General features: G+C 47.5%; 1 protein-coding gene across 1 annotated transcript in view; it reads right to left on the reverse strand.

The window, feature by feature from the left end:
• HPF1 (histone PARylation factor 1) overlaps positions 1 to 14365 on the reverse strand; it is a 41525-nt gene extending 27160 nt beyond the window's left edge. The window contains 1 exon segment of the mRNA XM_073606340.1: positions 14214 to 14365. Coding sequence (XP_073462441.1) covers positions 14214 to 14297 — 84 coding nt within the window. The 5' untranslated portion in view covers positions 14298 to 14365.
• Between the last annotated feature and the right edge of the window lie 10968 nt (positions 14366 to 25333).

The raw sequence follows: 25333 nt of genomic DNA on the forward strand, positions 1-25333 counted from the left end.
TCACCCACTTTGCCATCCATGTTCTTCTGAGCTCTGTAGTTCCTCTGTAATAGGCTGCTGAACTTGCTGAAAAACCGTTATTGCCTGCTGACTTCCTGTTTGTAAGACCACTGGCTGCTATCCCTCTCCTCAGCAAGTGGTCCTTCACACCCTGTTGTAGTCCTCTGAAAGCCAAGCAGGAGGAAGCAGACATGTTGTGGGCAGAAGGGGTCTCACAGCCCCCGGTCTGTGCCACACATGGAGGAGAAGGTGTCCTCCTCCTCTGCTCCCCGACAGTCACCGCCCCCGCTCCACCGCACCCCCACCTGCCATCTCTGTGCAGAGCGGGGATCGTCATCAGCATGTACTTGTATGACACATCAGGGATCTCCCACTGTGTCAGGTATTGTATATGAGAACACCAATGCTGATGTCCCGCCCTCCGCCGTTATATGAACAGTGCGTTGTCAATCATAATGGTGGGGGGGGCGGAGCATCAGCACTTGGCATTCTCATAATACTGAACACCGCGGGAGATACCCCGCTGTGTATATGCATGTAAATACTGATAATCCCACTCTGCACTGCTGGTCCCCGACAAGTGCCACTGGTGGACACTGATAAGCTGCACTGGTTTGCATTTATATTAAATGCATTACATGTATTAACTGAAATGTATTTATTAAAATTATATTAATTTGCATTTATAAGGCTGTAACCTATCATACCGTGTGTTATGCATGGCTTGCTGGCTGCAGAATGAGGGGTGCGATTTATGTTGAAGCGGGAGCGTTCACATTTACATATACAAGCCTAGTGTACCTCCCACATTCACTCCCAACCCAAGTATTGATGGGAAATGCAGTCCGATTACAGTTAGAGAGAAGAGGATATCATGCAATCACTGTTCTAATGCCTCCTCTTGGGCAGAATACAGGCTGCATTTTTTTTTTAAATCAGAAAACTGACTTCCTGAAAATTCAGGTCATATCTCTGAAATTTCACAAATGTAAAGTGTTTTGTGTGGGGGGTGTACGAATGGGGGATTTTTTTAAAAGTTCTGCTTTAAGTTTACAAACTCCAAGATCGTTCAGATTAATAGGAGCTGAGAATAAACAAACTATTACATGCCATGCATAGATACGCTTTAACCCTTTCACTGACAGACATATGTCAGACAAGCTGATGGTCAGATGGAAGCGATTCAGCATCTATGCATTCGCTGGATCTCTTCCACACACCCCAATAATGGCCACCAGAAGCAATGTGTAGAAAGTCACTTCTGAGTCCCCATGTCACTTTCCCTAGACACTATGGCCAGGGAAGAAGCTGATGGTACGCAATCTATGTTCCTTTAGCTTCACTGGAGCTCAGGTCTCAAAGAGAACCTGTCACAAAAAAAAAAAAAAAAAAAAATCACAGAGCAGGGTTCAAAATTTCAAGTCCTGAGCTACTAGTGTACTAGTGAGTCCTCATGACCCTTTTCACACTGGGGCCGTGTGCTTGCAGGACGTGAAAAAAAGTCAGCATCTTTGGGGCAGTTTGGGAGTGGTGTCTACACCGCTTCCAAAACGCCCTACCCATTGAAATGAACGGGCAACGCTGCCGAAGCTCCTGCAAAGGGCTTCGGCAGCGCGCAACACAGGCGCTTTTAACCCCTTTGTCGGCCGCTTGTGGGGGTTAAAAGTAGGGATCGATCGATTATTGGTAAGGCCAATTATTGCAGGCAGATATCAGCTTTTTCTGGAAAAAACGGTATTGGTCGCTAACTAGACCGATGTTACTTCAAGGGGTTTTACCGGGCTGCAGGCATCACCCCGGTACCGTTCTTTAGAGCGGATGGTTGGCTTTATTGTAATATCAACCAATGTGGCTCAGTTATTACAAATAGCGGGAGGGGACATTCCCTCCCGCCCCGGGAGGCCCCAGGAACCAGCTAGCACACCCACCGGCTAGCCGAAGACCAGAACAAAAAGCCAATGCTTCGCTTGGATCTAGTAACCCGGAAGCGATGTCATGACATCACTTCCCGGTTTACTGGCATCTTAAAGGCGCCAGTTTAAAAAAAAAAAAAAAAAAAAAAAAAAAAAAGAAAGTATTCAAAAACGCAGATCTTGACGTTTTGAATACGTTCAAATAGGGTTGTCCCGATACTAGTATCGGTACCAATACCGAGCATTTTCGCGAGTACTTGTACTCGCACAAATGCTCCCGATGCCAGATCCGATACCTGGGAGAGATTAGGTGACCCGGTGCAAACGGAAGTGATGCTCCATGTTGACGTCAGTGAGTGAACATCCCGATGCCCATCTTCGTACACCCTGCACTTGGCCGCAGTACGCCAGCAGCGGACATCTTGTTACACCCAGCCCATATATTTAGGGCTGGGTGTAACAAGATGGGCACTGCTAGCTTACTGCGGCCAAGTGCAGGGTGTATGAAGATAGGTGTCGCAGGCAGACTTTCCTCATGGCATTTCAATGCCAATAATTGTCACCCATCAGTGCCCAATGCCCATAAGTACCGCCAATCAGTGCCAGCCACCTGACATGACATAAAAAAAAAAAAATAAATCACTAATCGGCGAGTACTTGGAAAAAAGTATCGGTACTTGTACTCGGTCTTAAAGTGGTATCAGGACAACCCTACTTTCAAGTGCAGAGGAGGGGTTTGGGATCTTAGACCCCAGATCTCTCCCAAAGGGTACCTGTCACTGCCCATTACTGTCACAAGGGATGTTTACAAAAAAAAAAAAAACAAAAAAAAAAACCTTAGTTAGACTTACCGGTGACGGTATTTCTACGAGCCTTTCAGGACAGCACCTTGGAGAGAGCGTAGCTCCACCTCTTAGACAGGAAACACTGCGTGACAACGCCCCTTTAAAAAGCAGCTGCTTCCACCATGCCATCAGTTGTTACCGAGAAATCCTCCGACATGCTGGAAAATATAATCAGACAATTACCAGGTCCTATAATTATACTTTACATATGATAACCAAGGGAGGGAAGTAGGCTGCTGTCCTGAAAGGCTCGTAGAAATACCGTCACCGGTAAGTCTAACTAAGGTTTTCTCCCTTCGCCTTTCAGGACAGCACCTTGGAGAGGATAACCGAGAAACTTACTTCAGGGTGGGACTACTGCCTGCAAAACCTTCCTACCAAATGATTGGTCCGAGGCTGATAGTAGATCCAAGCGGTAGTGCCTTATGAAGGTCGAAAAACTGGACCATGTGGCAGCCTTGCAGATTTGCTCAGGAGATGCCCCAGCCCTTTCTGCCCATGATGCCGCCACTGCTCGAGTAGAATGAGGTAATACCCCTTCCGGAGGTTCCAGACCCAAAGATATGTATGCCTCTTTGATGGCCTGCTTTAACCATCTTCCAAGGGTGCTTTTGGAAGCTTTACCTCCTTTGTGAGTACCTTCCATTAAAACAAAGAGTGAGGATGACTTTCTGATTTCCTTTGTTCTTTCCAGATATTTAAGCAGGCACCTCCTGACATCAAGGGTATGGAAAGCTTCTTCTCCTGCTCCCGAAGGTAAAGGACAAAAAGTAGGGAGAATGATTTCCTGTGTACGGTGAAAAACTGAAGCCACCTTTGGTAGAAATGCTGGATCCGTCCTTAAGACTACCCTATCCTGTAGACATCTCATGAAGGGCTCTTTAATTGAAAGGGCTTGTAACTCACTAATTCTACGTGCGGAAGTTACTGCTACCAATAAAATAGTCTTTAACGTCAAGAAACGTAATGATGCTTCTTCTATGGGTTCAAACGGTGCCATAGTTAGACCCTGAAGAACTAAAGATAAATCCCATTTGGGAAAACTAACAACAGGTCTAGGCTTTACTTTTGCCATTGCCCTAAAAAATCTGATTATTAAAGGTTCCCCTGACAGGGTTCTTTCCAAAAAAACTGATAAAGCAGCTACCTGCGTCTTGAGCGTACTTGCTGCTAACCCCTTCTCCAATCCCTCTTGAAGAAATTCCAAAACTGAAAATGTGGTACGAAAATCAAAGTTTTTACTGGAACACCAAGAATTATAGATCTTCCAGACTTTAAAGTAAATGTCTCTCGTCACTTTTTTTCTACTTGCAAGAAGGGTAGAAATAAGCCTCTCTGATAAACCCTTCCGTCTTAAGATTTGTTCTTCAGAAACCAAGCTGTTAGTTTGAGGTAAGCTGGATCTGGATGGAGAATTCGGCCCTGACTCAACAGGTCTGTCCTGATTGGTAATCTCCAAGCAGGTTTCACTGAGAGGTTCATCAAGGTTGAAAACCAGGGTCTTTTTGGCCAATAAGGAGCTATTAATATTAGCTCCGTGGACTCCAATCTGAATTTGGCTAACACCTTTGGTATCAGTTGGAACGGGGGAAAAGCGTAGGACAGATGGAAGTCCCATTTGTGAGCTAACGCATCTACTCCGAGAGCTTGATCCTGTCTCTGAAGAGAGAAGAAGACTGGTATTTTTGCATTTTCCTCTTTTGCAAAGAGGTCCACTTGGGGATGACCCCAACTCTTGGAAATCTTTTCGAATAATTCCTGATTGAGAGACCACTCTGCTTCCCTTATTTCTTTCCTGCTGAGGAGATCTGCTAAGGTGTTTTCCGTCCCCTTTAGATGGACTGCTGATAGAGAGGCCACATTGTTCTCTGCCCATCTTAGGATCTGATGCGCTAGACCCATTAGGGTTTTGCTTTTTGTGCCCCCTTGCTTTGTTAAATATAATACTGTCGTCATATTGTCTGACAATATTTGGACATGTTGATTCACTAGAAATTCCTGGAGGGAGAGGAGGCTTAAGTGAACAGCCTTTAACTCTCTCCAATTTGAAGATCTTCTTGCTTCTGGTTTGGTCCAAACTCCCTGAACCGTTTTTTCTTCCAGGTGAGCTCCCCATCCCCAGGCGCTGGCATCTGTAGTCAGCCTTCTGGTTACCGGAAAGACCCAAGGAAGCCCTTTTGAAACGTTTCCTAGGTTCCTCCACCACCAGAGAGACCTTTTTGCTCTTGCCCCCAAGTTGAATTTCTTCTCCAGAGGTTCCTGGTATGACCAATTCATCAGGATATCCGATTGCAGAGGACGGGAATGCAACCTGGCCCACTGTACCGAAGGAATTGCTGCTGTCAACAGACCCAGAGCAGACATGGCTTGTCTTACAGAGATCTCTGCGTTGGATTGAAGTGTTATCAGGGTCAACTGCATCTTCTCTATTTTCTCCTGGGGTAGAAAAATTTTCTGTTCTATCGAGTCTATTTCGTACCCCAGAAACCTTACCCTTTGAGATGGAATTAAGTTTGACTTCTGAAGATTGAGAAGCCATCCCAAACCTCTTAAATGTGTTTGAACTGTCTGTAGGTTGACCTCTACTTGACCCCTTGAGTCTGCAAACAGTAGCAGATCGTCCAAATAGGGTACTATTGAAATCCCCTTCAGTCTCAGGGGCTCCAAAGATTCCGCCATCACTTTTGTGAATACCCTGGGAGAAGAGGAAAGACCGAAAGGCAGAGCCCGAAACTGCAGGTGCCAAATCTCCCCTCCCCCCAGATTGACTGCAAGACGCAGGAACCTTTGTGATGGGGGTGCTATTGGTATATGGAGATAGGCATCTCTCAAATCGATGGAAGCCATATGACATTTGGGGGTTAGCAAATTCCTTACTGAGAAAATCGTATCCATCCTGAATTTTTTGTATTTTATGGATCGATTTAGAACCTTTAAATTGAGAATCAGGCGGAACTTTCCTGATGGCTTTTTGACCATAAAAATGTGGGAGTAAAACCCCTTCCCCTCTTGATCTTTCGGAACCTGGGAAATGACCTTCTGTTGCATCAGTTCCTGTAACAGAGACTTCATGGCCAGAGCCTTTTCCCGATCCTTTGGCAGGTTTGTGATGTAAAACCGACTTGGGGGGCTTTGTGAGAATTCCAATTGATAACCCTTTTTGATTAACCCCAGAACAAAAGGACTCTTTGTTGTTTTTTCCCAGATTGGTAAGAAGTCCTGTAGTCTCCCCCCTACTAGATGGTCATTGTTTTTTAGGGGTTTGTTCTGGGGTTCTAAAGAGTACCCCACCTCTACCTCTTCCTCTCTGAGAAGACCAGGGTCTCTTCTGTGTGTGGTCCTTTTCCTTATCGGTTTGTCGAAAAGGACGAAAATTTTTCCTCTGCTGTACCGTTTTCTTCTTCTGTGGGAAAGCTTTCTTCTTGTCTGCTGTCCTGTCAAGGACAGTCTCTAGTTCTGGCCCAAACATCAGGTCTCCTGAAAAGGGAATTCCGCACAGTTTTACTTTAGAAGCTGAATCCCCTGACCAGATCTTTAGCCAGAGTGCTCTTCTTGCTGAGTTAACAAGCGCAGAGGACCTGGCTGACATCCTGATAGATTCTGCAGAGGCATCTGCCATATATTTTACTGCCTTAAGCAGGGTAGGGAAGGACTCCAATAAGTCTTTTCTGGAGGTACCTGCCACAACATGATTTTTAAGTTGCTCTAACCAGCACTCCAGATTCCTAGCCACAACCGTAGCCGCCATTGCTGGCTTAAGATTAGCTAGAGATGAGTCCCAGGCTTTCTTCAGTAGCCCATCTGCCCTCTTATCCATAGCATCTTTGAGAATACCCATGTCCTCAAAAGCTAAATCAGTCTTCCTAGATACTTGAGAAAAGGCAGCGTCTATTTTTGTTTTTTTATTCCACAATAGTTCCTCATTCTCCTCAAAAGGAAACCTCCTTTTGAGGGTTTTAGAAAAAAACTGTCCTCTCTCTGGGTTCTTCCATTCCTTTTTAATAGTGTCTGTTAACACTTTATGCACAGGGAACACCCTGTGTTTAATTTCCTCCAGCCCCAGGTACATCTTATCATGCACAGACAGCTGAGCCTTTTCTTCCTGGATCTCCAGGGTAGTATAAATTGCCTTGAGTAATTCATCCACCTCCACAAGTGACAGCTTATATCTAGATGATCTTGACTCTTCTTCCACCTCCTCCTCCTCCTCAGAATCAATGGTTGAGGGTGGAATGCTTTCCCTTTCCTCCTCCGACTCACTTTCCACCTGTCTGGAAGTGGACTGAGGGAAACTGGAGTGAGAACTCTGCTCTTGGCTGGAACTCTGGCCGTGCTTTACAAGGGAACGCACTGTCCCTAGGGCCTCTGCTAACTCCTTCCTCACAGAAGATAAGAGCTCTTTGCACTCTTGTGAGGATTCTTCTTTTACTAAATCCACAATGCAGGATTTGCACAGTGGTTTGGGCCAAGAGTCCCTTAAAGGATTTTTGCATGAGGGGCACTTTCTCCCTGTTCTCTCTGATTTGGCAGTAGCTTTCTGAAACAGAGAAACAAGAAAAAACCCAGGTCCTTTAGAACTAAGGCTTCAGAGAAAAGTAGTACCTCCAGCCAACACCCTAAGTGCCCAGAGTCTCACTCCTTTGCTGAACTGCTAATGGAAACTGTTACCCCATAGCAGACAGCAGCAGGTTTTGAGTAACCACATCAAAGATAAAACACCCAGTGATATAAAAGGAAAGAGGTGCCACCGCACCTCTCCTACCTGGGCCTGGCCGGGAACCTGGGCGCCTGCATCCGCCATTGCTGCTGACGATTCCGCTGTCTCCATAGTGCAATCCGCAGCTGCTGCACTGTGTACTAGGCTCCATGTGCCAAACAAAAGGAAGTCCCGGCCAGAGGACCCGCCCCTTCCTCCTGCGTTCCAGCAGCAGGAACCAATCGCTGCTACGCCCCGCCGGAAGTATCCGCCCACCGGAACTGACATCACCTGCTGTCCGGGATTCGGCGCCGCCATGCAGAGGCCTGGCATGGACGCTCTTACTGAGCACAACCGCGGCCCCCCGAACACCCCGGGTGGAAAACTTCCGGCAGACCATTACTCCTGTGAGCCGGAGAAGGAAGGGACACCGGAGCACCCTCCTCACGTAAGGGAAGGAGCTGGGTTGGTCTGAGTACCCAAACGTGGAGGTCCTGCCAAAACCCTCTCCTTGGAGAGAGCGCAGCCCCTCTGGTTCCCCAAGCAGTGCTTCCACCATGGCGGAGGAAACACTAAAAACTGATGGCATGGTGGAAGCAGCTGCTTTTTAAAGGGGCGTTGTCACGCAGTGTTTCCTGTCTAAGAGGTGGAGCTACGCTCTCTCCAAGGTGCTGTCCTGAAAGGCGAAGGGAGAAAATTGTTTTCTTGTTTTTTTTTTTTTAAAATGTACAAAATATTGGCAGACAATGTCGACTATCAGCCTGAGAGGTTGCCGAAATATCGGTATTGTATTGACACTGAAAAAACGATATCGGTCGATTCCCATTTAAAAGCACCCCGCTAGCAACCGAAAGGTGCCGCTAAAACAACGGTAAAGCAATGCTAAAGCTAGCAGCGCTTTACCGCTAACACGGCACGGCCCCAGTGTGAAAGAGGTCCAAGGGTTACTCACCACCAGTTGCCCACCCCAACCACACCCTACCCCTAAACACACCCTCAAATAAGCTCATGAGATTACAGTTAAATGTTTTATGCAGAATTAAGTTACAAAAATAAATATTAACAACAACTTCATCAGTGTCACTCACCACAGCCTCACCATTGCCCATCAATGCAGCGTGACCAGTACCAGTCAGTACAGCCTCACCTGTGCCGAGGAAGAGTCAAGCTGGCCGATCAGAGAATGAGAATTACCCCTGTAACAGCTTTCACTTGAATTGCTGGGTTTCCGGCGCCGTTTACCATCACATAGTCCCACCTCCTCAACCAGGGCCGCTCACGTCACAGTCTCACCTCCTTGCCTGGTGCCTTTCGGCATTGGACGGATGTTCTGTCTATCAAATGCGCCAGACAGGCGGGACTGTTTGACATGAGTGGCGCCAGGCAAGGAGGCGGGGCTGTATGTGACGTGAGCGGTGCCAGGAACCCAGCAATTCAAATGAAAGCTGTTGCAGCTGGCAATCCCCGCTCTCTGATGATCAGCCAGCTCAACTCTTCCTCTCCCCTGGTTGGGAGCACAGCTCCTGCTCAAACCCGCCTGTCGGCGGTGCTCGCCCCCCCTCCTCCGAGGCAGCCTACGCTCACCAGCCACCAAAATTTGAGGGCTGACAGAGTGCACCCAAGCAGTTAAAATATCCCCACATACACATATGTAATTACATGTCAGGACAGCCCACACACGAAAATGGATTGCCCTACATGTTACATATCGCTGCACACGCCAGAGTGAAAGTAATAATTCTAGGCCCAATATTCACAGTGAGCTCTAAGCGGATTACCTGTAGGGGTTTTTAAATCAGAACTAAACCCTCCTATCACCTTCAGCCAAGGAAGCTGCCATCTTGGTCTCTCTTGGACCATCAACTGCCACGATGCTGCACATGTGATCAGTTATGACATCAACCACTTGATGGTTTCAGAGTTTGGTCGAGAGCACAACCAATGTGACAGTTACACTCCTGGTAACTTTTTTTGTGTTAAATGTTTAAATTGATGGGTTTAGTTCCACTTTAGAGCGTCACCTATGGAAAAACCCCCGTTAGACGTAACGGTATTTCCAGGAACCTTCCAGGACAGCTACTTGAGAGATGATTGGCTCCGCCCTCTACAGGAAACACAAATCAGATACAATTTAAAAGGCCCCTCCTTTTCCTCTGACCCTCAGTTGTTTAGAAGATCAAGTAACCTCCACCAAAGGTGCACTCGGCAGAGGAAAAAAACAGAAACCATAAAACACACCACCACCAGGTAAACATGGTCGACCAGTGAAAAAAATAGAATAGGGTGGGAATAGAGACGTTGTCCTGGAAATACCGTTACCGGTAAGTCTAAGAGCCGGTTCACACTATAAGTGGCACGACTTGCAGGTCGCCTCACCGAGGCGACCTGCACACGACTGCCACGGCGACTTGCAAAACAACTTCTGTATAGAAGTCTATGCAAGTCGCCCCCAAAGTAGTACGAGAACCTTTTTTCTAAGTCGGAGCAACTTGTGTCGCTCCGATTAGAACGGTTCCATTGTACAGAACGGGAGGCGACTTGTCAGGCGGCTAGGTCGCCTGACAAGTCGCCCCCCGTGTGAACCGGCTCTAACAGGGGTTTTCCCCCCCTCACCTTCCAGGACAGCTACTTGAGAGGATAAGCAAGATTCTATACCTTAGGGAGGGACGCCAGCCTGAAGCACTTTCCTACCAAAGGAAAGGTCCTGGCTGGAAAGCATCTGAACTCTATAATGTTTGACAAATGCATGAGAGGAGGACCAGACGGCAGCTTTAGAGATTTCTTCCCATGAAGCCCCAGCTCTTTCTGCCCATGGATCTCGTTGAATGGGCCCTAATTCTAGAAGGAGGGGTGCGACCTGACGCTTTGCATGCCTCACAGATAGCTCCCCTAATCCACCTAGCAATAGAGCTTTTAGATGCTTTGGACCCTTTCTTGGGGCCACTGAACAAAACCAATAGTTGCGAGGAACTCCTAAAACCACTGGTCTTTTCTAGATAAAGCAGAAGACATCTCTTTACGTCTAAAAAGACCAAACATTTCCTCTTCCGTATTTTTTGGGAGAGGTGCAGAAACTAGGAAGGACTATCTCCTGGGACCTATAAAAGTTGGAAGAAACTTTGGGTAAATAGAAAAGATCAGGTCTAATCACTACCCTGTCCTCTAGAATCCTCAGGAAGGGGTCTTTACAGGAAAGAGACAAGAGATCAGAAATCCTTCTCCCTGACGTAATAGCCAAAAGGAAGGATAACTTCAAAGAAATAATTTTCAGGGAAGCCTCATGCAAAGACTCAAAAGGAGCCCTTGTTAGTGCATTTAAATACCAACGACAGATCCCAGGGAGGAACAGGTTTGATGACCCTGGGAGCATGTCTAGATCTGGCAGAAAGGAACCTCTTGACTAAGGGATCTTCAGCTTGTCTTCTCTCTGTAAACAAAGATAGGGCAGCAATCTGAACCCTAAGGGTGCTGACAGAGCCCCTTTTCCACTCCCCCCTGCAAAAAATCCAATATACAGGGAGTGGAAAGAGAATCTAAACCAGTTTTCCTTTGCCAGGAAATAAAAGTTTTCCAAACTTTCCCATAGATTCTTCTCTTGACCAACTTACGGCTGTCCAGGATAGTTTGAATAACCCTCTCTGAACACCCCTTTAACTGTAGGATGCGCCGCTCAGCCTCCGGGCCGTCAATTGGAAGGTCTGAGGGTTTGGACGTAACACCAGTCCCTGATGGTGCAGATCCTTCCGAACTGGTAGGGGCCAGGGAGGATATACAGATAGGGCCTTCAGAGAGGAGAACCAACTCCTCCTGGGCCACCAGGGGGCAATCAGAACAACTTCTGCCCGGTCCTGAATAATTTTACGAACCACTAGGGGTAAGAGGGGTCCTTATGCATCGCGATTCGGGTGTCCCCGATGCGGCATCGATGCAAGGATTAATTTCAGCACCCCTACCTTCTGGTAAAGTACAGACTATCATCCAGGACTTGGCCACAACTAGTCCTGGATGAAACCAGAGAAGGGGGGTCCACCAACCACAGTTACCAGACCTTAAGAAAAAAAAAAAAAACGTGTCGGTGCTCCTGGAGGGTCTGGAAACACAAAGCAACTGAGGGTCAGAAGAAAGGGAGGGGCCTTTTAAATTGTATCCGATTTGTGTTTCCTGTAGAGGGCAGAGCCAATCATCTCAAGTAGCTGTCCTGGAAGGTGAGGGGGGAAATATAGGGTATCAAAGCTTGTCGCTGTATCACGGGCACACACAATTTTAAGGTTTGATATGTTGGGTATCTTTTACTTGGTGCAACTTCATCTTTTAGACCCCTTTCACACTGGGGCTTTACCGCCATTTTTGCAGGGGTTTTCGGCCACTAGCGGGGCGGTTTTAACCCCCGCTAGCGGCCAAAAAAGGGTTACAAAACATGACCCGCAAAGCGCTGCTGTAGCGCCTGTAAAGCGCTTCAGTGTGAAAGGGGTCTTATATTTTTCTTATAATTGGGGAATTTATTGCATTTACATTCTTTAACAACTTACGGACCGCCCACTGTGGATATACCTTGCTACTTTGACCTTAAATACTGTTGCTATGGCAGCAGCTAGCTGCCATAAACCCAGTATTTTTTTTTTTCATAATGGGCAATCCTCTCTTTTTTTTTTTTTAATGTAAAAAAGTGGTCCCAACAGCGCATTCGCCACAAGATCACTTCGACGCTTACTGGAGAGATCAGCAGCGGCCGAAACGATCAGATCCGATGGAGTGATTGGAAAGAAGTCGAGTGAGGGCAAGATAGCCCCCCACGTGACTCTATGCCCTTGGTGGACAGGAGCGACGCCAAACATCACTTCCACCCTCAAAAGGGGCCATTTTTTTTTTTTTTTTTTATTGCTTTTAAATGTAAATGTGAGATCTGAGGTCTTTTTGACCCCAGATCTCACATCAAAAAGGCCCTGTAAAGATTAAAAAAAAAGTAAAATAAAAAAAAAAAAAAACATTTTAACCACTTCACATCCGCGCTATTGCCGAATGACAGCCACAGCGCGGACCTGAATTCCCGGGAGGCCGTCATATGACGGTCTCCCCTGTGCACGCGCCCCGCGATCACCGAGACCCGGGTGATCACCGATTCAAGTAAGGGGCCGTCCCGGCCCCTTACCATGTGATCAGCTGTCAGCCAATGACAGCTGATCACATGATGTAAACAAAAGATCGGTGATCGTTTTTTTTTTTTCTACTCACGCTGACAGCGTGAGTAGAAAAAAAAGCCGATCACCGGCTCGGATGTGAGGGACATCGGTCCCGAAGTGGAAGAGGCACATCTGCCTCATCAGTGCCACCTATCAATGCCCACCTGTAGTGCCAATCAGTGCCACCTAGCAGTGCTGCCTATCAGTGTAACTGATCAGTGCCCATCACTGCCGCCTCATCAGCGTACATCAATGGAGAAAAATGACCTGTTTTAAATTTTTTATAACAAAATATAAAAAAAGGCTTTTTTTTTTTTTTAAATTCAGTTTTTTTTACATTTTTTAACAAAAAGTAAAAACTGCAGAGGTGATCAAATACCACCAAAATAAAGCTCTATTTGTGGTGAAAAAATTATAAAAATGTCATTTGGGTACAGTGTTGTATGACAGCGCAACTGTCATTCAAAGTGCGTCAGCGCTGAAAGCTGAAAATTGGTCTGGATAGGAGGGGGGTTTAAGTGCCCAGTAAGCAAGTGGTTAAAGAGCCCCGTCACTCTGAACTGGCGCGCAAACGCAAGTCGCTCCCACATATGGAAACAGTGTTCAAGACATACGTGAGGTCCCCTCCCGCCGCCTGTAAGAACGATCAAGCCGCTATGATTGTTCTTATGGTGAAGGGAATCGCTGGCTGAGAAAAATTATATCTGAATGAGGTCTAACTGGAGGCATCATTCAGATATCCCCACCAAAAGCCCAGGACGTCACAAATTACATCCTGCTGTATGAAAGTGGTTAAAAAAAAAAAAAAAAAAAAACCTAGATCAAGGTTTGATCTAGGTCAACCCCAGAGTTAGCACTTGGGTCAAGGTCAGTATTATATTTATTTTTTAAATTGGTGTCAGTGTGTTTTAGATAGGATAAAAGAAAAGGCGCACTATTGTTTCTGGACTGTACTACGGTACATAACACAACCAACATACACATATGTGGGATCGCTGTGATCGTCCAGAGTGGGATAATTCATTATTTATGTTAGATTGATTGTTCTTTGATGGTAGGAGCAAAAAATATACTAACTATGTATGTGTGTGTGTATATGTATTTTTTTTTTTTTTAAGTTATATTTTTTTTTAATAGCTTTGCTTGGATAAAAAAGTCAGGTAATATCCATTACCATTTACCAAACAAAAGCCATTTGTCTTGAACAATGATGATGTGTACGGTTTTACTAACACATGTCAAAGTTGCAAAATTGTGCTTCGATGTTTCTCCCTTAGGCGTGAAGGGGTTAACAGTGTATTCATTCAGGGCTGCCCACAACTTCCCCCTGCACAGTGTCCTGTAGTGATTGTACGAATAGAAGTTACTGCTCCATCCTGAACAAGCCGCTTCTATAGGCCCCATTGGCTCAGGTATGGTATAATTGCATGCATTCAGCAGTAGGAAGTGGATGAAGCAGTTCTTTTAGGCGAAGTGTAGTGGACAGCTCCGCAGCCTCCACTATAGCCGGACATGTAGCGAAGGGCCTGTGTCTCTCTCCCCCCACCCCGTGCGCTCCGCGGGTCAGCTCAGCCCTCACCTGTTGCACATCTTGTGTTGTTCTTTTCCCGCCTCCCGCCATGTCAGAGTTTAGCCTTACCGCGCCAGCTTGCCGTGACGTCATCCCCTCGGCTCCACCCGCTGCCTTTGATTGCGAGGGCGCACGTCAAGGTTATTATCAGCGTTACGTACACAAGTCACGTGTTCCTCCGCAAAAAGAAAACAAACCGAAAAAACACAACAGAGTTCAGAATGTAGTGATGTGTAGATAGAACGCTCTATAGAATGGCTGTTGTTCCGTTGGTGAAGGTTTCTAGTGTACTTTTCGCAGAATGTCATTTGCCACTAATAAACATGGCGTGTCAGGCTTCAGCGTTTTGTCTGCTCCTGGATTTCTGACCAATCTTCCAGCCGATATCTAACATGTAGTGTCGGAGTTCAGCCTTTAGAGGGCAGAGCGGTTCAGAAAACTGGCAGATTTCCCTGACGTCATCGTTTTTTGTGCTCCAGTGAATCCTTTGAAGGGCTTCTGTTTTCACTGCTGCAAATAAAACACTAATCTTCCTTGACACGATCTATTCCTAAACTATGTGTCCATGTATATGAATATGTGAGGTACAAGTACATGTATACCCCCTAAACAACGTCAGCTGTTCACATCAGTTTAAAGAGGAACTGCAGTCTGCACACATAATTGGTAATAAAAACATCTTTACCATTCTGAAGCTTCCCTCCAACCACATTGCATATTATTTTATATATACTGTGATTCTGTACTTGCCAAATATGCTGCAGAAATCTCCCTCCACTAATTCTGGCTCCATCCATTTTTAGACATTCCAAGTCTCCCGCATTTGGCTGCAGGCTCACGGACACCCATGAGCACTGTGCTATTTCCCGGCTGGGCCTGTCACTCAGCCCCAGACAGAAGACAGAGCAGCCCAAGTGGCCGAATGGGGTACGGCGACAGCGGCCACTTGGGCTGCTCTTTCAGCGTCGCAGCGGTAGTTCACAGAGAGAAGGGGAGGGGGCGGGACGGAGTCGGGAGTGCCACTGACTCTCAGACCCTGCCCCGGTGCAGTCTGGTGGTCAGGAGAAGGCCGAGGCTGGAGGTGCAGCTAAGTATCGGGTTGGGCTTGGAGTAGGAGCGGCAGCGCTGAGATCCCCAGAGCTAGGATCGGATGTGAGCTGGTTTGCTCAGTAGGTCCTTCTCCCCAATGCAATTATGTATGAAGCACTAACCCCCGAAGAAGCTGCTGAATAGATTTGGGCTTACTGTTACCATCTTCACAGTGTTCATCATAGGGGTCCCATAGTAGATATTCAATTGAAGACACTGGCTCCAACACTTAATTCTTTTTCCAAGAGGGTGAAAGGGATTCAGGTACCTTGAATTTTGCGGTTAGAGGTAATTCCTGTATCCAGCGAGCAGCAGCTCCACAGCTGGATTTACCAACCACCGGATAGGTCTCTCTCACCAACCTAGCAGCCGATGCGATGCTAGAATACGGTCTCTGCCACAGACCTGACAATCGTGAATATACTGCTTACGATGTTTGACACGGTCTCTGCCACAGACCTGACAATCTTGAATAAACTGATTGCTGTGCTTGATCCCAGATGCATCTCCGACTGAGTTCCCAGGCTCTTCTCATGATACCAGCCTTATGCTCGGTCCTCTCCTGAAGAGTCCTCCCCTGGTTGCTACAGTCCCTTGCTTCTTCCCACATGCCAGACAGCAAAAAGACCATCCTATGAACCAATAGGCCACTAAACTTTGGGCCTTATTCTAGTAGCTGGGCCTTGGGTCCGCCGACCCCAAGGCAGAATTTTAGGCAGCAGCAATTCCCCCCAGGCCAGGAGGGCCATGAGGTCAGGAAGCGCAAACCCCCCAAAAAATGGTGTCTGCTGCTTAAATACCCCTACCCAGAATGCACGGCGGATGAACCACTCCCACCGAACTGTCTCTGGGCAAAGAGTATTCAATATGTCCAACCAGACTGTATTTACAACATCCACCAATGGTAACAGCACCACCCATGGTCGGATGGAAATTTGCACAGTCCAGCCAAACTGGTACAGAAACCAGTAACTTTAGGTAATAATAAGCTGAGCCGAACTGTAGCTTCAACTGACTTAAATTTTTAAAAGAATAGCGTCTGCTCTTCAGGAGCAGGGTGCTACATGTATAATTAAATGGGCTGCCTGTGGATTGTCTGATGAGGCTGCACTGGTGGACACTGATGAGGTGGCACTGAAGGACACTGATGGGCTGCACTGGTGGGCACTAATGGGCTGCACTGCTGGGCACTGGTGAGGTGGCACTGATAGGTGGCACTGGTGGGCACTGATGAGGTGGCACTGATGGGCTGCACTGGTGCGCACTGATGGACACTGATGAGGCTGCACTGATGATGCTGCATTGATGAGACTTCACTGATAAAACTGCACTGATCAGGCTGCATTTAAGTGGCACTGATCAGGCTGCATTTAATTGGCACTGGTAAGGCTGCATTTACAGTACCTGACCGCGAGATTGTGTTTCCAGCGCGATACCATCGCGCTGGTTCTCAGCGACAGGGTACTGTGAATGTCGCGCTGGCTCGCTCACCGGGAAAGGAAAACTTTGTTTTCCTTCCGCGATGAGTGACAGGCAGTGCTGACAGCTGTCTAGTATGAATCCTGAGGCGGGAACACCGCGCCAAATTTTAAATGAAAAAAACGGCGTGGGTTCCCCCCTCGGGGGCATACCAGGACCTTAGGTCTGGCATGGATTGTAAGGAGAACCCCCTATGCCGAAAAAATCGGCGTGGGGGTCCCCCCAAATCCATACCAGACCCTTATCCGAGCACGCAGCCCGGCCGGCCAGGAAGGGGGGTGGGGACGAGCGAGCGCCCCCCCCTCCTGAGCCGTACCAGGCCGCATGCCCTCAACATGGGGGGGTGGGTGCCTTGGGGGAGGGGGGGCGCCCTGCGGGTCCCCCCACCCCAAAGCACCTTGTCCCCATGTTGATGAGGACAAGGGCCTCTTCCCGACAACCCTGGCCGTTGGTTGTCGGGGTCTGCGGGCGGGTGGGTTTTTCGGAATCCGGGAGCCCCCCTTAATAAGGGGGCCCCCAGATCCCGTCCCCCCACCCTGTGTGAATGAGTTTGGGGTACATGGTACCCCTACCCATTCACCTAGGGAAAAAGTGTCAGTATAAAAAAAAACACAGTACACAGGTTTTAAGAATAATTTATTAGTCAGCTCCGTGATCTTCTTCCGACTTCGGGGGGTCTCCTTCCGACTTCTCCCGGTGTTCGGCCTCTTCTCCCGGGCCCCGCCGCTATCTTCTTCCAGCTCTATTGCCAGCGAGGGGCCCGGTCTGCTGCCGCTGTCTTGTCGCCGCTGTCTCGCCGCCGCTGTCTCGCCGCCGCTGTCTCGCCGCTTTTTCTCTTCTTTTCTTCTTCCCCGATGTTGACACGACGCTCTCTCCGGCTCGAATGCTGTGTGCGAGCTGCGGAGCCATTTATATAGGCGGTAACCCCGCCCCCTTACGACGTCATGGTCCCAGCATGCGCAGGGACTCTGGCGTCATAAGGGGGCGTGACCCCAGAGTCCCTGCGCATGCTGGAACCATGACGTCGTAAGGGGGCGGGGTTACCGCCTATATAAATGGCTCCGCAGCTCGCACACAGCATTCGAGCCGGAGAGAGCATCGTGTCAACATCGGGGAAGAAGAGAAGAAGCGGCAAGACAGCGGCGACAAGACAGCGGCGACAAGACAGCGGCAGCAGACCGGGCCCCTCGCTGGCAATAGAGCTGGAAGAAGAGGCCGAACACCGGGAGAAGTCGGAAGGAGACCCCCCGAAGTCGGAAGAAGATCCCGGAGCTGATTAATAAATTATTCTTAAAACCTGTGTACTGTGTTTTTTTTTATACTGACACTTTTTCCCTAGGTGAATGGGTAGGGGTACCATGTACCCCAAACTCATTCACACAGGGTGGGGGGCCGGGATCTGGGGGCCCCCTTATTAATGGGGGCTCCCGGATTCCGATAAGCCCCCCGCCCGCAGACCCCGACAACCAACGGCCAGGGTTGTCGGGAAGAGGCCCTTGTCCTCATCAACATGGGGACAAGGTGCTTTGGGGTGGGGGGGCCCTCAGGGCGCCCCCCCTCCCCCAAGGCACCCACCCCCCCATGTTGAGGGCATGCGGCCTGGTACGGCTCAGGAGGGGGGGGGGCGCTCGCTCGTCGCTCGTCGCGTCGCTGCGTGCTCGGATAAGGGTCTGGTATGGATTTGGGGGGGACCCCCACGCCGATTTTTTCGGCATAGGGGGTTCTCCTTACAATCCATGCCAGACCTAAGGTCCTGGTATGCCCCCGAGGGGGGAACCCACGCCGTTTTTTTCATTTAAAATTTGGCGCGGTGTTCCCGCCTCAGGATTCATACTAGACAGCTGTCAGCACTGCCTGTCACTCATCGCGGAAGGAAAACAAAGTTTTCCTTTCCCAGTGAGCGAGCCATCTCGGCGCTGGCTCCTGCGACGGGGCTCGTAGGTGTCAAATCTCGCCGAGAAGTGCGGCGAGATTGACACAATATCGCGGTCACCTACTGTATTTGGGGGGGGCGCTCGTTTTAGCAGCGCTCTACCACTGTTTAAGCAGCGCTTTTGCGCCGCTTTTCAGCCGCTAGCGGGGCGCTTTTAACCCCATTGGACTGGAGGGAAAGCATATGGCTTGTGAGACCTTTCCTGATCTGTCACAGCATCCGCACCCGGGGCTTGGCCCAGGCCCCTGGGGTAAAGCTTTCCAGCTTGAAACAGTAAGAAGATGCTAGCAGATCTTACTCTGACATCTTGTCCAGAGATGAAAATCTATGTGGAGGAACCTGGATGTAGGAACCACTGTTGCCCAATTGGGTTACAGAATATGGAATCTTCCCAGAAGTTCTGAATGTAGACTCAAATGAGGTGATAGAGAAATTCTACTCCACCCAAATCACAGTCATCTCTACCTCTTCTCAGTGGACTGACCCTGCAGGTTCTGACCTGCCCCTGGATGTAGGACACCAGTGTGATGTTGTTCAGCCCCACTGGAGACTAAAAAGCCTGCTGTCAGGTGACAAAAGACAAAGGGAGCATAAAAGAGTTGGCCAGAAAACCAGAATGTTCAAAACAACTTCCCAACCGGAGAGTGCTACTGGCAAAATAACTTCCTGATTGGCAATAGCTCAGCAGCACAGAAGATTTGTTATTGTGCCAGCACCCAAGGCTTTATCTGCCTGTTTGTGAGACATGAATAGCTGGGTGCATGATCAAAATTGGAGAAAAAAAAACCCTTCCAGGACAGGAGGCCATTTCCATTGCGCACACCTCAATATAGGGATGGGAGAGACCATGGTCCTGATCATTAGGTATTAAGACGCTGACAGGTGAAGAGAGGAAAGCTCGGCTTACCCAACGTTCTACCACCAGTATGCCCTAGTGGCAAAAACTTTGTATCCGATTCCTGAACTGTGATGAATTAAGCTCTTAGATACACAAGGATTTGCATAGGAGTCACATGACCCTTTTTGAAAGGCTAGCCAGCCAATCTCTTGTATGGTTCTGAGAACTCCCTCTGTATTCTTGACAAGGATCCCTGTCTAGAGGAGTGGATCGAGAACCCAACCAGCAAACATGTATGCTGGATAACACCTTGACTCATTTAGAAACAGAGGTATGTCAGAGAACACAGCTCTGAGAGTTGGAAATAGGCATCCCTCTGAGCAACAATAGTACTCCTTCTAAAATCACTGGTAAAAGCAAATAATGCAATGCTCAGAAACAGTGTAAGTCCTTTGCAGGCGTGTGATAAAATCGACAGTGGGTTCTCTGGCTCTGATACTCTCTCTCACACCGATACAGACATAAATACAAAAAATAGAGCCGGCAACTCCAAACATCCTTGTTGCTTCTTTATTGGTGCATTAAAAAGTGAGTAAAAATATACAGGGGCTCACACGTTCCGGCTTACAAGCCTTGATCACAGCACAATTTTCAAGTTAAAAAACAGAACATATATACTGTTTGCCAAACTACACCTTCCAATTAATTATCTCATTCCTCCTAAAATCACATCTGCTGGAGATGGTAAGATCAATGTTGGCTAGGAGAACTTGTCTATTGTTGCTGGAGTAAAGGATTCCTCTCGGCACAATCATAGGCTTGAAGGTGACTGATTGTCCAACATGGCCTGAAGTGCTTGTCCTGAGGGTCCAACCGTCCGAGACCAAAGCTGTATCTTCCTATCAGAAGAGGAGCAACCAGGTACCCATAAGATATGTATAGATAGCACAATCTGAAAAAGACCAGTAAGCAAGTGGCACTTTTTTCTGACTACTTGGTTGAGGACTCTTTCTCTCTTCAGCTCTTTCTGGACTCCAAGCCGGAACTACAGGAGCAAACCTCTTTGGAGTTAGACACACCGACTCTTGAACTGCAGTCTTCTTTCATTCAACGGACATTTACTCTGAGGCAGGAGGCCAGACTGAACACAGCTCTTAAAGGGGACTGTTTAGACCAGGGGTAGGCAACCTTAAAGAGGTGGAGATCTACCTGAACAACACAGGAAAAGTCAAAGATCAGTGAGCACAGTGTTGCCTCCTCATACCGGATTTAAACGTCTAATTGCCGTACTACTGTGTCGCAATTGCGTGCATTGCACGGCAATCATAGGTTTAAATCAGGTGGTGAGGAGGCAACATATTGCCTCCTCACCAACTGTCAAACACACTGGGATTGCTATTCAGAGGTCCAAAGGGTTAAAGCAACTGGTGAGAAAGCAATACAATGCTGCCTGCTTTAACCCCTTGTACTACACAAGGTTGCAGGGCAACTGCAGAGTGGCCTCATTCATCCACCAACCATGCCAGGGAGTATAACTCCTGCTGCTGCATGTGTACACCCCTGGCCACTGCAGCTAAAGGGGTGTGACACCATTCTGGAGACTGCTAGCTGGGAAAAGAGGTGGAGTACAGTTGGTATCACTCCACATTGGACAGGAGGCGGCACTACAGAGGAGGCATCGGGATATGCAGCTTTTGCTCTCTACTACAGATCCAACCTTACAAGTAATCCCTCTGTATTGCACTCTGTGTGATGCTCTGGGATGGCGGGTCAGCAAGCCCAGACTGCGATCCACCAGTCACCTATCCGCAATCCACTGGTTACTGACCCCCGGTTTAGACTCTTTCAATGCAGACAAGATTGTCCCACTTGTAGAATTATTCCCAGTTTTTTGCTAGAGATGGGCCAATCACCCCCCTGTTCGGTTTGCACCAGAACTCCGAAACAGAGAAAAATTTCTGACGCAAACAGCGAACCCTATTAAAGTCTATGGGACCCGAACTTGAAAAATCAAAAGTCACCATTTTTAGGGCTCATATGCAAGTTATTGGCCATAAAAAGGGTATGGGGTATGTATCAATGCAAACATTGTTTTAAAAAAAGATAGTTTTTTTCAATAGCAGTGATTTTAATTACACTTTAAAGTGAAAAAAGAAACTATTTCTTTAAATATAGTGCCTGGGGGTCCCCTTAGCTTGCCTGTAAAGTGGCGCATCTGTACCATAGATAGAACCTACTGCAGCAAAACTGACATTTCTAAAGAAAAAAAATGAATGAAATGACATTAAATTGCCGTTACACGTTGGTACAGAACCCCTTACACGTTGGTACAGAACCCCAGCCTTACTAAACAAGCTCTTCCCCACGACATCGGATCTATGCTGGCGCTGCCAAAAAGAAAGAGGAACCCTGATACACATATTCTGGTCATGCCCACGTATCCAGGATTGCTGAGAGAGATCCGCTGAATCGCACAAAAATTCACAGACCGCACAATCCCAGATGACCTAGCATACTTTCTCCTGCATGCAAACGATATCCCCGCACATGTCTATAAAAAAATCAATAATTCGTCACTTGCTAGACGCAGCCAAAACTTGTATTCCACTGAACTGGAAATCACCACACCCACCGACCATTGAACTGTGGCTCCAAAAAGTAGATGACATTAATAAAATGGAAGATCTCATCCTTACAAGCCAAAACAGACAAGAGACATACTCCAACACATGGCAATTATGGAACATATTTAAATATTCAGAAGAGGGACAAGCCCTCAGAGGAAACTAGTAGATCAGTGACTCAATACCCCGCTCACAAGGTAAATGACATAACCTATTCTGCATCCATTGAACGAGCGTATACATAAATGTTCGTGAATACTCCCCTCCCTCCCCACTAGTAAAACCCCTCTCCCCCTCCCCTTTCCTCACCACTACCCATCCTCCTTTTTCTCTCTGCTACTTCAGGCACTGTCCACTTTCCAACTACTACTCACCCACTTTACTTTCAAAAAAAAAGAAAAGGAGGAACAGAGCCCACAGGGCTATAGAAGCCTATCTTGCCAAGATCAGAAACACAAGACAACTGTATAGAAATAAAGTAATATATCAGCAACCTATGACAACAACTCTACAGATAGACAGGTCCAAGAACGTCATCCAACTTTTATGTTCCCCAAGGCAGTTCAACATAGGATAAAGATGCTATTAAGTTGATAGCATTCACACGCTGTTCATGTACCCTTGTTTATATTTGTATTGCTGTTACTTTGAATATGCTGTTACTGTGGTCCCTGCGAAACCTATTTCCTGTTTTTTTTTTAAATAAAGGAAAGGGGGGGGACGAGCGAGCGCCCACCCCCCAAAACACCTTGTCCCCATGTTGATGGGGACAAGGGCCTTATCCCAACAACCCTGGGCAGTGGTTGTTGGGGTCTGTGGGCAGGGGGCTTATCGGAATCTAGAAGCCCCCTTTAACAAGGGGGCCCCCAGATCCCAGCCCTCCCCCTATGTGAATGAGTATGGGGTACATAGTACCCCTACCCATTCACCAAAAATGTGTCAAATTAAATAAAAACAGGAGGCAGTTTTGGACAATTCCTTTATTAAAAATAAAAAAAACAGTGTCACCCAATATAGATCCATCATCAATCACAACGCTGACGCCACCGCAAGACCCAAAAAAGGAAAAGAACGCTCCACCGAATGCCTGGCATGCCGTTTGATAATTCTTATATAGGTAAGGGCAGAGTCACCTGGCAATGTCACCAGTCGGTGACATCACAAGGAGGGCAGTGCCACCATGTGATGTTGCCAGGTGGTTCCTCCCCTTACCTATATAAGAACTGTCAAATGGCAAGCCAGGCATTTGCAGTTTGCCTTGACAGTGGAGCTTTTTTTTTTCTTTTTTCCGGGTCAGTGGTGTCATGATTGTCGATGGATCTACATCGGGGAACATTGTTTTTTTTTTTTTTTAATAAAGGAATTGTCAAAAACTGTCTCTGTGTTTTTATTACTTTTTGACATGTTTTTGGTGAATAGGTAGGGGTACCATGTACCCCATACTCATTCACAGGGGGCAGGATCTGGGGGCCTCCTTGTTAAAGGGGAGCTTCCAGATTCCGATAAGCCCCCACCACAGACCCCCACAACCACCACCCAGGGTTGTCAGGAAGAGGCCCTTGTCCCCATCAACATGGGGACAAGGTGCTTTGGGGTGGGGGGCAGAGCTTGAGGGCATGTGCCCTGGTATGGTTCAGGAGGTGGGGGGAGCTCTCTTGTCCCCCCCCTTCCTTACCTGCTGGGCTGCTCGCTCGGATAAGGGTCTGGTATGAATTATTTTTCACTTTTTTGTTGCCAGCAATGTTTTTTTTATTCAGCTGTCAGCAGGGAAGCCCATTGACAGCTGATTTCTCATCAGTTGTTAAGGACACCATGGCCGGCTTCCCGGCCCCACTCCTTAACAACCAGCTATTCACTGTTTCCTGATTGGGCAAAGCTTTGCCCAATCAGGGCTTTGAATGCACTGTGCAGCACGCAGTGCATTGCAGGGCGTTCAGCGGGGCAAACACCCAACGAACACCCTGCAAATTTGGGTGTTCGCCAGACAGGCAAACAGGCGATGTTCGGGCCGAACTTTTGCTCGGCCCGAACTGTTCGCCCAACTCTGCTCTTTGCTATCAAATGAAACTAGCCCTTGAAGGGGACAGTTTAAACTCTCACAATGCAGACCAGTGTCCCACTAGTCAGAATTATTCTTTAGGATAGAACTAATATTCTTCATCCCAACTTCCACTGCATTGGAAGAGAGGCAAGGGTCAACGCAGGTCCCAGGCTGCAACTGCAGACAAAGATACCACTTAAGGACAAGTCCAATACATAAAGTTACCACCAGAAAAGGACACACCCAATCATCATAACTGAGTATATCCCTGAAGGACACAGCATCCTCCAATGACAACTCCATGTAGACAATGACAACTCCATGGCTAAGCTCATGAAGGCCACATGAACCAGGCATTCATTATGCTGGAAAACCTCTTACTCATAAGTACCTAATCTGACATCCTGCAGTGCAGGTAGAAGTGTCCTGATTGGGGTTTGAACTGAGCAATTCAGTATTGCAAAGTGCCGACCACTAAGACATTCCGCTGCTCTGTTCTTCTGTTCAGTTTGCACCCCTCTTCAAGAATGAGCTTCTAGCTTAAACATCATAGGAGAAAAAAGCAATGCATTTCTTTGGAAGCGCTAAAACACTTGCATTGCAGGTACCTCTGCCATTTTAGGCATCCTAACGACCATACAAAATCATCCTCATCTGCATCTTCCTTTTAGAAATTGTTTGACGAGGGTTAAATTGGCCAGTTGACCGGTCCTGCAAGGAAAACAACTTGACACTCTCAGAGTAGGGAATCCTTGCACAGGGAGAGTTGTAACAGATGCATTTAGAGTGTCTTGACTACCCGTGGCAACCTGTTGGTCGCTGTCATCTTCCTCCTGAACATAGCAGGAAATTCATATAGGGTTTTGCCTGACAAGGCATGAGCACCAAGGCGCGGTTTACAGTGTGCATAATACACACCCTGCAAAAAAAATTAAAGGAACACTTTTTAATCAGAATATAGAATCAAGTCAATTAAACTCCTGGGATATTGATCTGGTCAGATAAGTAGCAGAGGGGGTTGAAATCAGTTTTAGCTGCTTGAGACAACCTCCAAAACAGGAATGATTTTACAGGCCACTGACATTTTTTTTCTCTACTCATCTTTTCTATTTTCCACTAGTTTTG

This window comes from Aquarana catesbeiana, linkage group LG01, assembly GCF_042186555.1.
Source record: "Aquarana catesbeiana isolate 2022-GZ linkage group LG01, ASM4218655v1, whole genome shotgun sequence".
NCBI classification, from domain to species: Eukaryota; Metazoa; Chordata; class Amphibia; order Anura; family Ranidae; genus Aquarana; species Aquarana catesbeiana.